At 44.0% G+C, this 13,750-nt stretch overlaps 1 protein-coding gene across 1 annotated transcript in view; it reads left to right on the top strand.

Annotated features, from left to right (window-relative positions):
- The window catches only part of LOC146179215 (neprilysin-1-like), a 45,948-nt gene that overhangs the window by 25,794 nt on the left and 6,404 nt on the right, over positions 1-13,750 (top strand). The window contains exons 6-9 of the mRNA XM_084580146.1: positions 2,317-2,412; positions 5,089-5,373; positions 6,609-6,806; positions 11,127-11,344. Coding sequence (XP_084436272.1) covers positions 2,317-2,412; positions 5,089-5,373; positions 6,609-6,806; positions 11,127-11,344 — 797 coding nt within the window. The remainder of the gene's footprint in view (positions 1-2,316; positions 2,413-5,088; positions 5,374-6,608; positions 6,807-11,126; positions 11,345-13,750) is intronic.

The raw sequence follows: 13,750 nt of genomic DNA, 5'->3' as shown, positions 1-13,750 counted from the left end.
TATCGCACTGCGCACTGGTCAATATTACGTCTCTCGCACTCGAGAGTGCAGCCGTCGTAGTCGAGTTCAGTATTGGTAGTCTCGACACTCCGCCCAATTTGTGAAAAAGAAAGGCTCATACTCCCTATCTTGACTCGCTTCAGCGCTCGGTAACCTTCTCGGCAACGGGCTAATGTGCACCTTCTCGTTGTTCGGTGGTCTCGACTGCACTTCTAGCACGGCTGCGGTCTCTGTCTTTAGCGAGATCGTTTATGTCTGTGACGTATTTGCCTTGGTTAAACGACGAGCGGCGCAGGTAAGATGTTCACTGCTCAGCACGCGAGTTTTTCGAAGACGACGAAGTTTATACTGCACAGCTTGGGTGGCTAGGGTATGAGGTGTAAAGACCGCGCCGCCGCAACCATTCTCAAGCGAGGCCTGCTGCGCGTTCCTGCCGCTTGGGGAAAATCGGCGCTTCCATCTGGGGCGCCGCTAGCCCTGAAGTGCCGGCAGGATGGTCTCGACGACATTGTAGCTCATGTAGCAACGTTATTATAACAGTTTCCCAGCTCCGCCCCTAGAGGAATGTACTCGAGTACAGCGAAATATGCTCAAAAGATTTTAGGGCGGCGGGTGTGCCGCATTCGGCAATTGACCATTAGACACCAGCTGGCCTGAATACATTGCCGCTGCGTCTATAGTGCTCTAGAAGATTGCTGCGTCCCATGACTTGACCAGACATATTTTTTCCTCTTGCCATTCGGGCATTCGTGTGCCTGTCCTTACACCCATTTCCTTGTTGTCCTAAATCCCATCCAATATTTCTAACCTTCTTCAGACGTCACGCGGGTGGTGGTCTCCTCTAATAATAATAATTATAATCTTAATTGGTTCCCAGTAAGAAGAATTCGCAGTATCTGTCACACTTGTTTCTCTGGTGTCTGAACAAAGCAATACACGAAGCCAGAGATCAAGCACAAAGGAACTTCATTCATGTGGACATGCCACAGCTGGCATTTCCGGCTCTACGACAGATTGAGAAAGCTTGATGCTTGGCAACTTTTGATTCGCGCTTTTAAAAAACGGGTTGCTTACATTCGTACGCAAACTTCTTTTTTAAAAAAAATGCGAGAATAGGGCGAAGGGAGAGGGTACTTATAATGGGGGGTTGCTGATATCCGCAAAAATATGATAATTTCTGCCTATACATTTCACAAATATAATCATTAGCATACAGTCGCAAGATAGCTGTTGTTGTTGTGGCAAGAAAAGAAAATGCGCGGGCCTGCTACTGGCTCTGTAGCTGAGCCACCTCCGCTGCTTCGTGCGGACAGAAGAGTGTAAGTAGAGAAGAAAAACGAAGAGGGAGAGAAAGACGCGCGCCGCAACAGCAGTCGTCCACCAATACCGAAGCGATGGCGGGTGCAATGACGGCCTACAACTATAGTGCCTAGAATATTCTAGGCACTATACTACAACAGATAAAAATTCAGTGCGAGGCTTTTTAGGTATGCCCGGCGAGGTCTCTCGCAAGATAGCAAATTATATGAGAGACCGCAGCGGACATACCTAAAAAACCTTGTTTTAATCCAGCCATATGTGAACGTGCCGGCGTGACCTTAGAATAGAGTGTCTAAATCGGAATATCAAGGCCGTGCAGAGATCTCCCGTCTAAAAGATGAAGGCCGTTTCAGCACCGCCCGAGAAATCGGTCATCTCACGCGGTCTCGTGACGTCACCGGCTATCGAACGGCCATGTGAATAGCCAATTACCAGCAGCCAGAGATATGGCTGTGAGTTTTCGGTCACAACGTCGACGCCATATTTTCTGCAGGACGGTGCCTTACGCAGTCGGGAAAAGAAGCTTGCGAACGCCGAGGAATTATTTTGTTCGCTTCATTCATCGGCGTTAGAAATTCACATTCCACAGGTGCAAATACTCTGTCTTGTTCTCTGTAGTTGAAGCAGTAAACAGCCTCCGCATGTTTGTTAGCTCACGAAATGCACGAAATCAGCGTTCTAATTGCTGAAGGTGTAAAACACAACGTTAAAATTAGATTTATTTATTTATTTATTTATTTATTTATTTATTTATTTATTTATTTATTTATTTATTTATTTATTTATTTATTTATTTATAATACCCTCAGGGTACAGATCATCGAATCAGCGTCAGAAATCAGCCATAGCTTAATATGACCTTATAGGAACACATATTCATAAGCACTCTTGATGAGGCTAAACCTCAAGAGTGAGGCTAAACCTCAACTGTTTCTCATAGTACAAAGAGCTTTCACTCATTACGTATCCATGACTGTCGATTGTTGTTTTCCGCAGTTTTCACCGTTTGGCAACTTCCCCCACTAGAAGACTCCTTCGACATTCGACCCATTGAAGCTATGGCCAAGCATACTCACCCAGACATCACGGCAGGTAAGCGCATGTTTACTGCTTTTTATTCAAGTTAAAGGCAGACAGCAACAGAAATTGCAATTGCTAAAGAGGACCATTTTAACCACCAGAGGTAAGACCTCGTTTCAGTTGGCCTTTATAAGCAGCGCTGGCTGAGCGCTTCTAATTTAGCGAGAAAAAAAAACCTAAGCGCAAATTTTACGTGCGGTATCTCGAACTGTTTCAAGGCTTAACTAAGACTAATCATGTTTAATAGGCTGATGAAGGTTTCATTACGGCCAATATGCATTCAGCATGCCACAGTGCGGAATGTTATCCTTAGCTAAGGTTCTGAGAATTAACTGCACCTAACAACCTCAATTCATCTCAGGAAGGGCGAATTACGCCATTGTGTTCAGACACGTCCAGACCAATTTCTAGCCAGCGCTTTATGCAGGTTTTAATGAGGCAAAACGACCTTCGATCTTTACTTTTGTGATGGGGATCGTACTTATGGTATGGTTTCTTGTAGCAAGCCTTGTGGTAACCTTATAGCTAAGTTATACCTCTGTCACACAAGCAGATTTAATGTCATTCGAATCGAATGTCATTCGATGCATCGAATGTCATTCGGTTTCTTTCGGTGCTACACGGTAAAATATAATGTCATTCGCAAATGGTGGCAATTACGATTAGCTGTAAAAAAAATGCTGCACTTAAGGAACATCAGTGCGCATAAAATGCGTTTGAAATCACTGTGTAACATTTTAAAGCTGATCAAAACATTTCTGTACGATAATTCAAACGAAAAACATTACTTTTGACTATGCGGTAACACTGTAGCCATAAAAATCCAAGCCAAGTATCGAGTCACCCACAAACCGATAAATGTAAACAAACAATATGGCTGAACACAGCGGAGCGCGGATACACAGTGCGAAGACGCACGGAGACACGTAGAGCATGCGATTGGCGTCCAAACTGTGAGGCGCTCAGTCAAAACTTTAACTTAGTTCCGAGATAAACATACGGGGAGATGCGGCTACCAAGGAACACAGAGCCCAAAATGATCGTGAGTCGCTGCCATGACTGGACCACTGCTGTGACCGAGAGTAATGCCGTTCCGCGAAAGCCTGCAGTGTTAATAATTTTACACCTAAATTAACATGTTTTAAAACAAAACTTTAGAAATATAATTTTTAAATTTCAATGTGCGCAGAATATGTTGTTGGGTTACTTGTTTCTGCTGCGTATCTGGCGTCAAGAGTACACATTCGGTTCGCGATCGAATGCGAATGAGTTCCCCAAACTCATTCGATGAAGAATGTCATTCGAACCAAATGACATTAAATTTTCTCGTGTAGCACGGGAATAATGACATTAGATGCTAATGTCATTCGATACGAATGACATTAAATTTGCTCGTGTGACAGAGGTATTAGGCTTGATTGTTGCCCCAGCTACGCCGATTAGGAGAACGGAATCCGGAAATTGGTGAAACCCACTACGTTAGGCTAGAAAGAGGTTTTACAATGAAAAAAGAAACTAATCACCGGAAGTCGAAGGCATATGCACTATCAATCGGTGAGGAGTATGCGTTCGTTCGTCTCCCTCGGAAACCGTTGTTGGCGCAGACTTACACAAAGGAAGCGCATAGTTGTTTTGCGAATGCACATGTAGAGCGCGGGATTCCGAAGTCGAAGTAATCAAGGTTCAAGCTCACTTCTCTAAAATGACTCGGAAGAAAGTGTTGAAGTATTTTGTTCAAGCGCACAACAGCCTAATATGTTAACTATAAAATAACACCTTTGCTTAATTGGGACCAAGGTCTCCATTTTACTTTGCCGTTCCTCCAGTTCTATATTGCCTCATCATACATTATAACGCCTGTCACTCCTTGGATGGTCATTATAAAGCTGAAGGCAATAAATATTGAGCGGCAGCATTGTTTTTCTAAAAATTCGGCACACAACTGCTGCCTTTAGGAATTTGGAGCATGCTGAAGTTTTTTCATACAACAGGTAGGCGTTGTATGCGAATTTCCAGAGGAATTTTATTTTATGGTAGCCTGCGTTCTCGCTTTCTGCGCAATCCGTATTCCTTCACTGTTAGAATAAAAAGTTAGTTTAAAGACGACAGGAGAAAGAGACCACAAACACAAATGCTCTTTTCTCTGTCGTTGTGGTGGTCTCTTTCATCAGTCGTCATCCCTTTGCGCTACATTTTTGTTCTAATAATGTGTAACCAACTATCCAAGCAACAAGTTTTATTGAATTATGTTCCTTCAGTTTGACGCAGCACCATTTAAATGCAAATTAGTCGGCAGCAGTCTTTAAACCTTTCCTTCTGTGCGATACTTCACTCTATGCACAATACGGTCTATTGTTAAAGGGAACATGAGAAGACGCGGACGCCGGGCTTTGCAAAGTATTCACGAAAAAGCCGGTGACTAAGGATCGCACAATTGGTGCATGTGCAGTAAGCGCGGCCGGCAGCTCTTACCGAGCATGCAAATGGTACCGGCCATTCTCGCCACTTGTCGACGGCAGCGTTTTGCAAAGTGTTTATGCCATGCGACCGCACGTTCCCTTTAACAGTGGACCGTACTGTACGTTTCGGGTGTTCGCAGCAAAGGTCTCCGCGTTTTTTGAGCAACGGACGGAACGGCAGCTGTGGCTATGACGCCGAGTACAACTGCGTGGCTTTTACCGTTTGCAGTCCAGTGGATCAGTGCAGTGAGCACCTACACCAAAGGCACGTACATTGGCCTGGACTCTATCCGGTTCCAGCAGGAGGTGCTCGTAGCACTTGCATATCTGGTGAAATCATCCACCTGGGGCCCAGACGGTTTTCGCGCCTTGCTCGCTTGGGGTCTTTTCGATTCCCTCCTCGATTACGCGTTACCGCAAAAGGCGGTATTCGGACAGGCCAAGGAAGTGGCCTGCTACCATCACGTCCTCGGCGTCATGGAATACGCAGCCAATAGCCGCTACCTACGATCAGGTAGGTCCCTACGTTGTTTTTTCCAAGAGATGCGTATCCTGTATGGATGCTAGAGGCGAATTGAAAGGTGTGTGTAATGATTTGCTCTTCTGAGGGATATATAGTCTGTGAAATCAATGCAAAGTTTACAGAATGATTCGCGGCAAAAGAGAACTATTTTGAGACATCCGAAACAAGCGATGTAATTTTTTTTAGTTTATACGGATTAATAAGTCTTCTTTAATGCGCTAACGCTTAAATATTTATTGCTTTTACTAAGCCCAATTATACTACCATTGTTACTGGCAATGCAACACTTGAGTGGTCTAACTCCTGGTGTACTTTTTCAAGTTTTGACCAGGCATAGCCTCTAAGCAGCAAATAATTAACTTCGAAGTGCCCTAATGCAGATATGATCATTATATTGCCCATGACCGTTGAGGGAGCTTCCAGGGTCTACGGTCATGTAGTGCTGCTTTCACAAAGTTAGCCTTATATTCGGTAGTTCGGTGCATAATTTCACCTAGTTTCCCAAATAAGCGCGAGCGAAAATTCTCGGGTGTGCTGCAAGAAATTAAAAAAAAAAGGTTATAACTATCTTCGTAAATATGAATGTTGAGCACATAACGCACTTTACGACATGCAACAGGAGAACCAATGCAAGCGGGAGGAACTTTCTATATTTTTGCATCTAAAACACGGTAAGCCGTCCGAATGTGGTGCGCCAGCCTTACGCGGCTAGTGGAATATGGGAGGTTACTAGGAGGAAACAGAGAGGACATAATCATCTTGGCTTTAGGTCTGAAGAGAGAGAACTCAATCAGATAATTTAACCACAGAGTTTGATAGTTCGCCAAATTGCAAAAGGGTATCCGCCTATATGAAGCAACATGAAGACCTCTCCAGGTCACTTGAGCCGCTATACTAATTTATTTATGAAGAAAAATGCTTTCGTTCTGCGTGAAAGGTGTGACTCCTTCCTTATTCATTTCTCTTGCTTATACAAATGTGTAGACGACAAGTGCTCCAGAACTTGCAGTGTCATATCTAGTGATGGAGGTATATTCTATTTGCCTTTTTTTTAATTAGCATCGGAATGATGTATCCTGATTGTAAGTTGACAAAAAAAAAGTTGCAGTTCGCTTCCTCTTCCCAAGGAATAATGCTCTCTTAGATAAAAGTCACGAAGCATCCGGCTAATGTTATCCTTTGCTGAACGGGCTTGTTGGCGCCTCCTTCCATTTTCCCTACCACAGTGGTCACGTGGCGTGCGCGGAGACGAGCGACGGATATGTTTGAATCTGCGCGCGAAGTCTTCAGAACCCAGCTGGTTCACGACCTGTACCTCCTGGACACGGAAAAGTTCGTTCTTCTGAAGATCCTGAACTTAATGAAGGCTCACATCTGCAGCCCGGAGGAACGACTGGATGAAACCTTCGTCAACGAGCACTTCGGTTGGTGCAGACTCACAGTGTCGCTCATCTCGTGGTTACCTAGCGTAGCAGCACAAAGGCACGATGGCAAGAGGGAACGAAGGAACAAACACAGCGCTGTGTTTGTCCCTTCGTTCCCTCTTGGCCTCGGGCCGTTGCGCTGCTCACTAGGTAATTATGTCCGACCAACTCGCCCACTAGTTCATGTTGTACATCTCCTCGTTGTGTTAAAGAGTAGTTACGTGAGAGCAAATGGAAATCGGAATATTGTTTGCAAGAGATACCAAAAGCTCGTATAATAAGCTCCCTACAGAGAGGGCTGACAAGAAGGCAACCAGAAAGTATTGGCTCTGCGGATAATACTTTCTTCTTTTGGCAGCGTCACGAGTACGGCATTAAACGAGTAAATATGCGGTCAGGCCTCACTATATTTATTCAAAACGCAAAAAAAAAAAGACCATTGTCAAAAACGACTGGATTAGCGGGCCAGTCACGTTGTCTTTGGGCAGCTTTTTCCCACAGCCCTTTCATGCATTTTGCTTATACATGGAAAGTAAACATTTGACTAGATTTTAACACAGAGCAGCCGTCATTCGGTGTAGCTCCCTCGGAGCTTGTGACTTCTATCTCAGAATATGGAAGTAAAATTTTCCTACGTAGACAATAACGAACACCAGATGAACCTGTTTAGCTGTTTAGCCATTTCGAGTTGAATATAGTAATATGCAAGGACTCTCAACTGAGCTTTATATATTCGACATGAAACTTTGAGCTTACCGGAAAAACTTATCAAAAGTCATCGGAAAAAACTGGACCCACACTGGGGGTTTGGAATGACTTCTAAACGTCAGCTCAGTCGCTACGATGTGTTGACGCCTTTGCGACGTACTTCGGCGAATTTCGGGCTTTCGACTCCTGAACGATGGCACACGGTGCGTGGTGCTCACTCGCAATAAGTGGGGAAACGTCACTGAGTTGCCCACTTTTTCGAGCCTCCCTACTGTCCGCTCAAATAGCTAAACTTGTCAGGCACTGCTGCTCGCATTTCATTCTCGCTCTTCGTCCTAGGTAGAGCGGTTTGATCGTCTATCGTTGCGCGCCTAACAGTATTGACACAGTGCTGCAATGTGGGAAACGGAAGCGTGGGACGGCTCGCGGGCTTCGTGATCACTGCCATGATCAAAGCCATTACATTATATTAATTACATTGAGTACGATGAAGTGTCCGTAATTAGTCGCGGCTTCTGGTACGTTTTCTGTGTGCAGTCGTCAGCAGTGGCATCGCCCAGGCGAGAGGCGCAATGAAAATAACATTATTTGCCTTCATAACGGTTGAAAGAGCAAATTATGAACGGTACATCGCGTGCCCCTTGTCGAACACAACCACAATTTCATTGAACATATCAAAGTTCACCGGCGTTCTATAATTCCTTTACAGGAAAGGAAAGGCGCAGTATGTCACTCGCGGAATCTCGCTATCCTCGCGGTGGACAAGGGAAATTAGGGAGACAAGGGGAATTATCAAGAGCGCTTCACGATCCGGGGCGTGGCGCAGTTGGTAAAGTGCGGGGGAGGGGGGGGGGGATATCGTTTATCAATTTGTTTTTAAATCTCGCTCTCGAAAGTGTGGCATCTCTGCTGACAACCTCAATGATGAGGCATTAAGGGGATCCATTAAAATTCAGGCAAGTGCAGCAACACTTCCATTCTCGGAAGCCACTAAGGCACTTGGTTTTATGTCTTGAAAACATCAATAACGCTCGCAACGGCTGCTCGAAATTACTGTCGTATTTTCCTCGCATCAATATTTGCATGCCTGAAAGCCATTCTTGATCCCCAGATACTGTACAGGCACAATAACATGGTCATGTCCAGCGGTAGCCCCATCATCATCTTCAGTTGTTAAAAACCTAATTCCGAATGCATCCACGAGTAGGTCTTTTTTAATCGTTCGTTGTAGATTGTTCCTGAAGAAAACGGCTTCCCAACAGACGCAAGAAAACTTCGATAGTTTCCGGCTTGCGGCATACGAAGCAGCGATTAATTTCCCCAAGTTGCAAAGAAAACCTTCATTTATAACTAGCTCTAAACTTCTAGTGTATTGCTTGGAGCTTGAAAAAGGAAGTTTTTGCTCCCCCTGGTACAGCCATATTTTTTACTCGTTTAAGGGCTGAATTCCATGGACCTGCACAGTACAACGATCTGTACAATGGGATCGGGAGAAATACATCGTACAAGTCCTTATAAAGTTTCTCTCGCGTCACGGCTGATAAATAATGGAACGAAAATCGGGCTTGCAATACACGACATGACATGTACACTCAGCTCGCCGAACTTACAACTAAATTGGCAAAACTTTGAGTTCAAGAAAGTCACTTTATTTTACAAACAATTGAATATTTATAGATAGTAGTCCAAATGACACTGCATAATAATAGAATACAATAACAAAATAAAACGCCACGACACGATAGTGATAAAAGACGACTCGGTAAATGACAAGAGGAAACACGACAATGAACAAACACTGCGATAAAACAAAATTATAAAGATAACAAGGCAAGTATTCAGATATAGTAATACTAAGCCTGATCAAGGTTAAAACAAAGGCGAAAACAATATTCAATTAACCGACAGTATGTGGCAAAAAAGAATTTTCACAGCTTTCTTGTTATATGAGGCGTCGAAGTCACAGAGTTGATCGGTAGCGGCGGCCGTACAGATGAGGAGAACAATGAGTGAGTAGATCGCGGGCTCGGTGAAAAACAACACGCTTTCCCAGCGCGAGCAGCCGCGTAAGAGGCCCGGAAGACTGAAGCTTACCAGAGCGCACTGCTGCGGGCGTGCTGCACTGCAGCCGCGTCAAGGACGCGCGCTTGTCCGGTCGCTGCCCCGAAGCGTCATGTCGGAGCATGCTTCGAGAAGCGAGGGGATTGCGGGGAGATCCCGTATATGTGAGGCAGCTTGTGACAGTGCCACGGGGCGATTTTCACACTCAATGAGGAACTGCACCATCGCTTTGTCGTCATGCACAACAATCAAATTGTGCTACAAGATAGGGATCGATCGCCGCTCTTGCTCGGAAGGAGACGGGAGCTTACATCTGCGCCTTGTCCATAGGTGGCCAGCCCTGTCTTCACCACCATCAAGCAATTTCAGTCGTATTTGACATCAAGACATCCTTAGAGTGCCTAAAACGTTGTCGACAGCTTTTCTTCTTTTTTTTTTTCTTTTTGCTTGACCTGAAGTTGACGTCGTGGTATTCCCGTTAAAAAGTGTACAGCCAGTATCGGCATCGCCAATACGCCTTCATGTGTGTGAATGTGTGCGTGAATATGAGAACATGTCGATTCCAGCGAACATTTAAGTGAAATAACCCTAGTGAAAAAACTCTATGATTCCCAATAACCTCATACAAACTTCTCATACTAAACTCATATCAATCTCATATCATCTCATACAAATATCATTTAACATATGAGAAATATATTATATTGTATGAAATTTGTATGAGTTTAGTATGAGTTATGAGATATTTGTATGAGGTTATTGTGACAATAAATGTTTTCCACAACAATCTATAGGCTAGATGACGAAAAACTTAAAATATTTCCTTGAAGCTGCAGCTAGGTTCGACCTTATTCCCAGAAGAACGAATGGGCAGCCACATTCTATGCGTCATCACAGGTGGTTAGAGTGAGATCATCTTTACTACTCTTAATCTTGCAACCTTCCTTCCACATACGTCTCTTTCTCATGAGTACATGTTCTAAAAGCAAAAATGTAACCGCGCATCTCTTTCGATGAACAGTTTTAGGAGCAATCTCAAAATAACCTGTAAAAGAGCGTGCTGTCTTGTGTAGGATAGTCTGTGTGTGATATAACGCTATGTGTAAAGTACTGTGTTTCTTTCCTCTAGGACAATCAGGGTACAAGTAGTGAACTAAAAGGTACGGCAAAATAAACTCCTCGTACCAAAACATAGCGCTGTACAAGAACAGTTCAGAGACGAGTGCATTTGCAACACGTCACTTTCCAGATCTTTTTGTGTCATAGAATTGCTTCGTAATTGGCTTCAAAATAATAGTGCTAACTGAATCAAACAAAGTGTATAGTGGCAAGCTTCAAAACCGCACCAATGTGCAGTTAGTCTAGAGGCAGCCTAATATCATGCTAATATCATGCAAACTATTTATAACGATGTTGCTTGCCGTATTATAGCCCATTAAGTATGAGTATACAGAAAAATTTCGATTTGGTTTTCCGACTGATCTCAGTGACGACTGTAGCATACCAGTAGCTACAATCTGACAGTGAAGGCACCACTTTTCGCGTGCGCAGGTGATTTCCCGGACATGTCCGCAACAGGCCGCTTCTTGGACGCATGGTTCAAAGCACTGTCAGGGCGAGCTCGCCAAAAGTGGAGAGACCAGATTCACACCTTCTTCAATACCAGCAGGGCGGCTCCGTACTACTCAAAGCTTAGCAACAGCATCATCATACCGGCGGGGGCATTGCTTCCCATTTCATTGTATGCTGATGGCATTCCGGCCTTGACCGTAGGCACATTAGGCGATGTAAGTACCCAGAACCTCCTGGCGTTGCATTGCGTGGACCAGCGCAATTCTTTCAAAATATATTAAGGTGCAACCTCTACCGTAGCTCTTCTGGCCGCATGGTCTTACGCTGCTTAGCGGATCTATATTACTGCGCATCTGAAACTTTAAATCTCTCGAGGGTGACGAAAATCCTCGACTTATTTTTTGAGAGCTTTTTTTTTTAAGCGGTTCCTGAAAGTTCAGTGCAATACGGATGCAAATAGATCAGAACATCAGAATTCTTTCATAAGTGAGTATTTTGTATTCTTTATTTGGAAGATGCAACTGGTGTGTGGTTTATGTAGTAGTATGTTCTGGTAAATTGCTTTTCATGTTCGGATCCCCTAGTTTAGTCCTTACGAGTGCTGCACTGGCAATTCCTTTTCCGCACTTTTATTTTGAACAAATGAAATAAAATACTTCAGTTATTAATTTAAAGGCCTTAAGATTGGAACACAGTTTATCGCAAAAAAAAAACAGTGCAGGCATTGACAGCGCCGTGTGAAGCCAGTTTGACGTCGCGTTGTGCACTGCGGAAAACCTGTTGATTTAACCAATATTGTAACCAGGACACTGGCACACAATCACTGTGACGGCGCACCATGAGGTGGGTCAGTGAGTAATCATATGACTACGTCCCTCACAGGTTGGGTTTTGTCGACTTGTCTGTCTCTACACGGGGTGATGAAATCAGTTTCCAGCTGCGCAAGAGAGGACGGAGGTAGAGCAGAGAGAGAAAGAAGATGTCAAGGGGGGAGAAGGAAAGCGTGGTCGCCTGTCAGTCCAGAGTGTGCAGAGTAGAGACGATGTGCGGCGTGCCACACTGAGTGATGGAGCAGATCACGCCCCCAACTCACGCAGTACAACCTTTTAGATGGCGGGAACTGCTTCGTACGGAGGGACAGCTACTTCTAACCAGTGTGGTTGGCGTTGCCTAAAAAAGTAACTAAATACGTTACTCGCTACGCCAAACAAGAATTAATGCATTGCCGCTCTATGCTACCAACAAAAATGTAACGCATTACTATACCGTTACCGAAAACATACTGGACCTTACTTAGTTATTACTCCATGGCCATAAACTTTAATCAGTGCTTCTTCGCTTTAAGGACTCACGTTAACAATTTTATAAAGCCCATACTTCCCATAACACTTCTAGCCGAAACTACTATTTACACGAAATCCTGATTTAACGAGAATACTTTGCACAAATGTACAGGGGCACATTAATCTTATATTGGCATAAAGTTGCCTGCAGGGTTATATGTGATGGCTTTTAACTCTGTAGCAGATGATGAAGCCATTTTCTGGACGTCACATTAAACACCAAAATGACACATCAATTCTAACTTCGCAAAGAAAACATCGCTGAACTCTCAACAACTTCACTGTACTTCTGCAAAGTGTAATGTTCCAAAATGCTCGGTGTGCTTCTACTAACAGAGTATATATGCGCGCAAATTGTGTAGCAACAAAGAAATGCTTAAACGGCCCAGGTACGGAAAAATATATTTACACTCATAAACAATCTTTATTGCCCTGAACCTATATAATTACCGCAAAAAAAAATATACAAGTGTTTATCTGAAGGTGTTCAGATAAGAAGGTGCTAAGCAGGTGTCCAGAAGGTGCCTGCCTCGCTCAGGAGTTCAATAATCATAAATGTAGCCACAGTTGCAGATAGAAAGAAAAAAACATTTTGAACACAAAGTTGATAAACACCGCAAGATTATTGCAGCGACAACTTTCTAATAACTAAAACTTGTTGAATTTAAACAGACGAGTGCGTGAATGTGCTCGTGCACGTATTTCGTGTCCTATGGGTATTCTGTCCATTCTTAGTTGGGTGCGTCGTCAAGGGCAGGTGTTTTCTGGTGTGCATGCGAGGAGCAAAAATGGACGTCGAGACCACGTGTATATTTTCTATATTTGTTACGTCACTTTAGCTGCTCTGCGTTTTCTTTTCTGAAAAAGGGGCGCGAGAATTCGAGTAAAAAGCAATCTAGTAACGTGGCACATCAAGTTACCGAAAAATGTTAAAGTACGTTACCCGTACAGTTACGAAATGGTAACAAGTACGTTACTAGGTTGCCGAAAAAAGTAACGCGCAACTGGTACGCCGTTACATGTAACGTGTTACCGCCAACACTTATTCCTAAAGTCTGGTTCACATGCAAGCGATTGAGCGAACTGAGCGGCGAGCGGCAGCGACAAGAGCGAAATATGTCCAACGAGTATACTCCGTTTCATACATCAGGTCCAACGCAGCGAAAGCTACGCAAGTAGTTCGCAAGAAAAAAACAGGAGGCGTATCACTACGCGCTCGTTCTGTAGGCGAGTGGTTCCTGCCGAAACGGGCTCTATTTC

Source organism: Amblyomma maculatum, chromosome 9 (assembly GCF_055883805.1).
Source record: "Amblyomma maculatum isolate TAMU_Amacu chromosome 9, ASM5588380v1, whole genome shotgun sequence".
NCBI lineage: Eukaryota > Metazoa > Arthropoda > Arachnida > Ixodida > Ixodidae > Amblyomma > Amblyomma maculatum.
The sequence above is the reverse complement of the archived record's forward strand: the minus strand, read 5'-3'. Positions and strand labels throughout refer to the sequence as shown.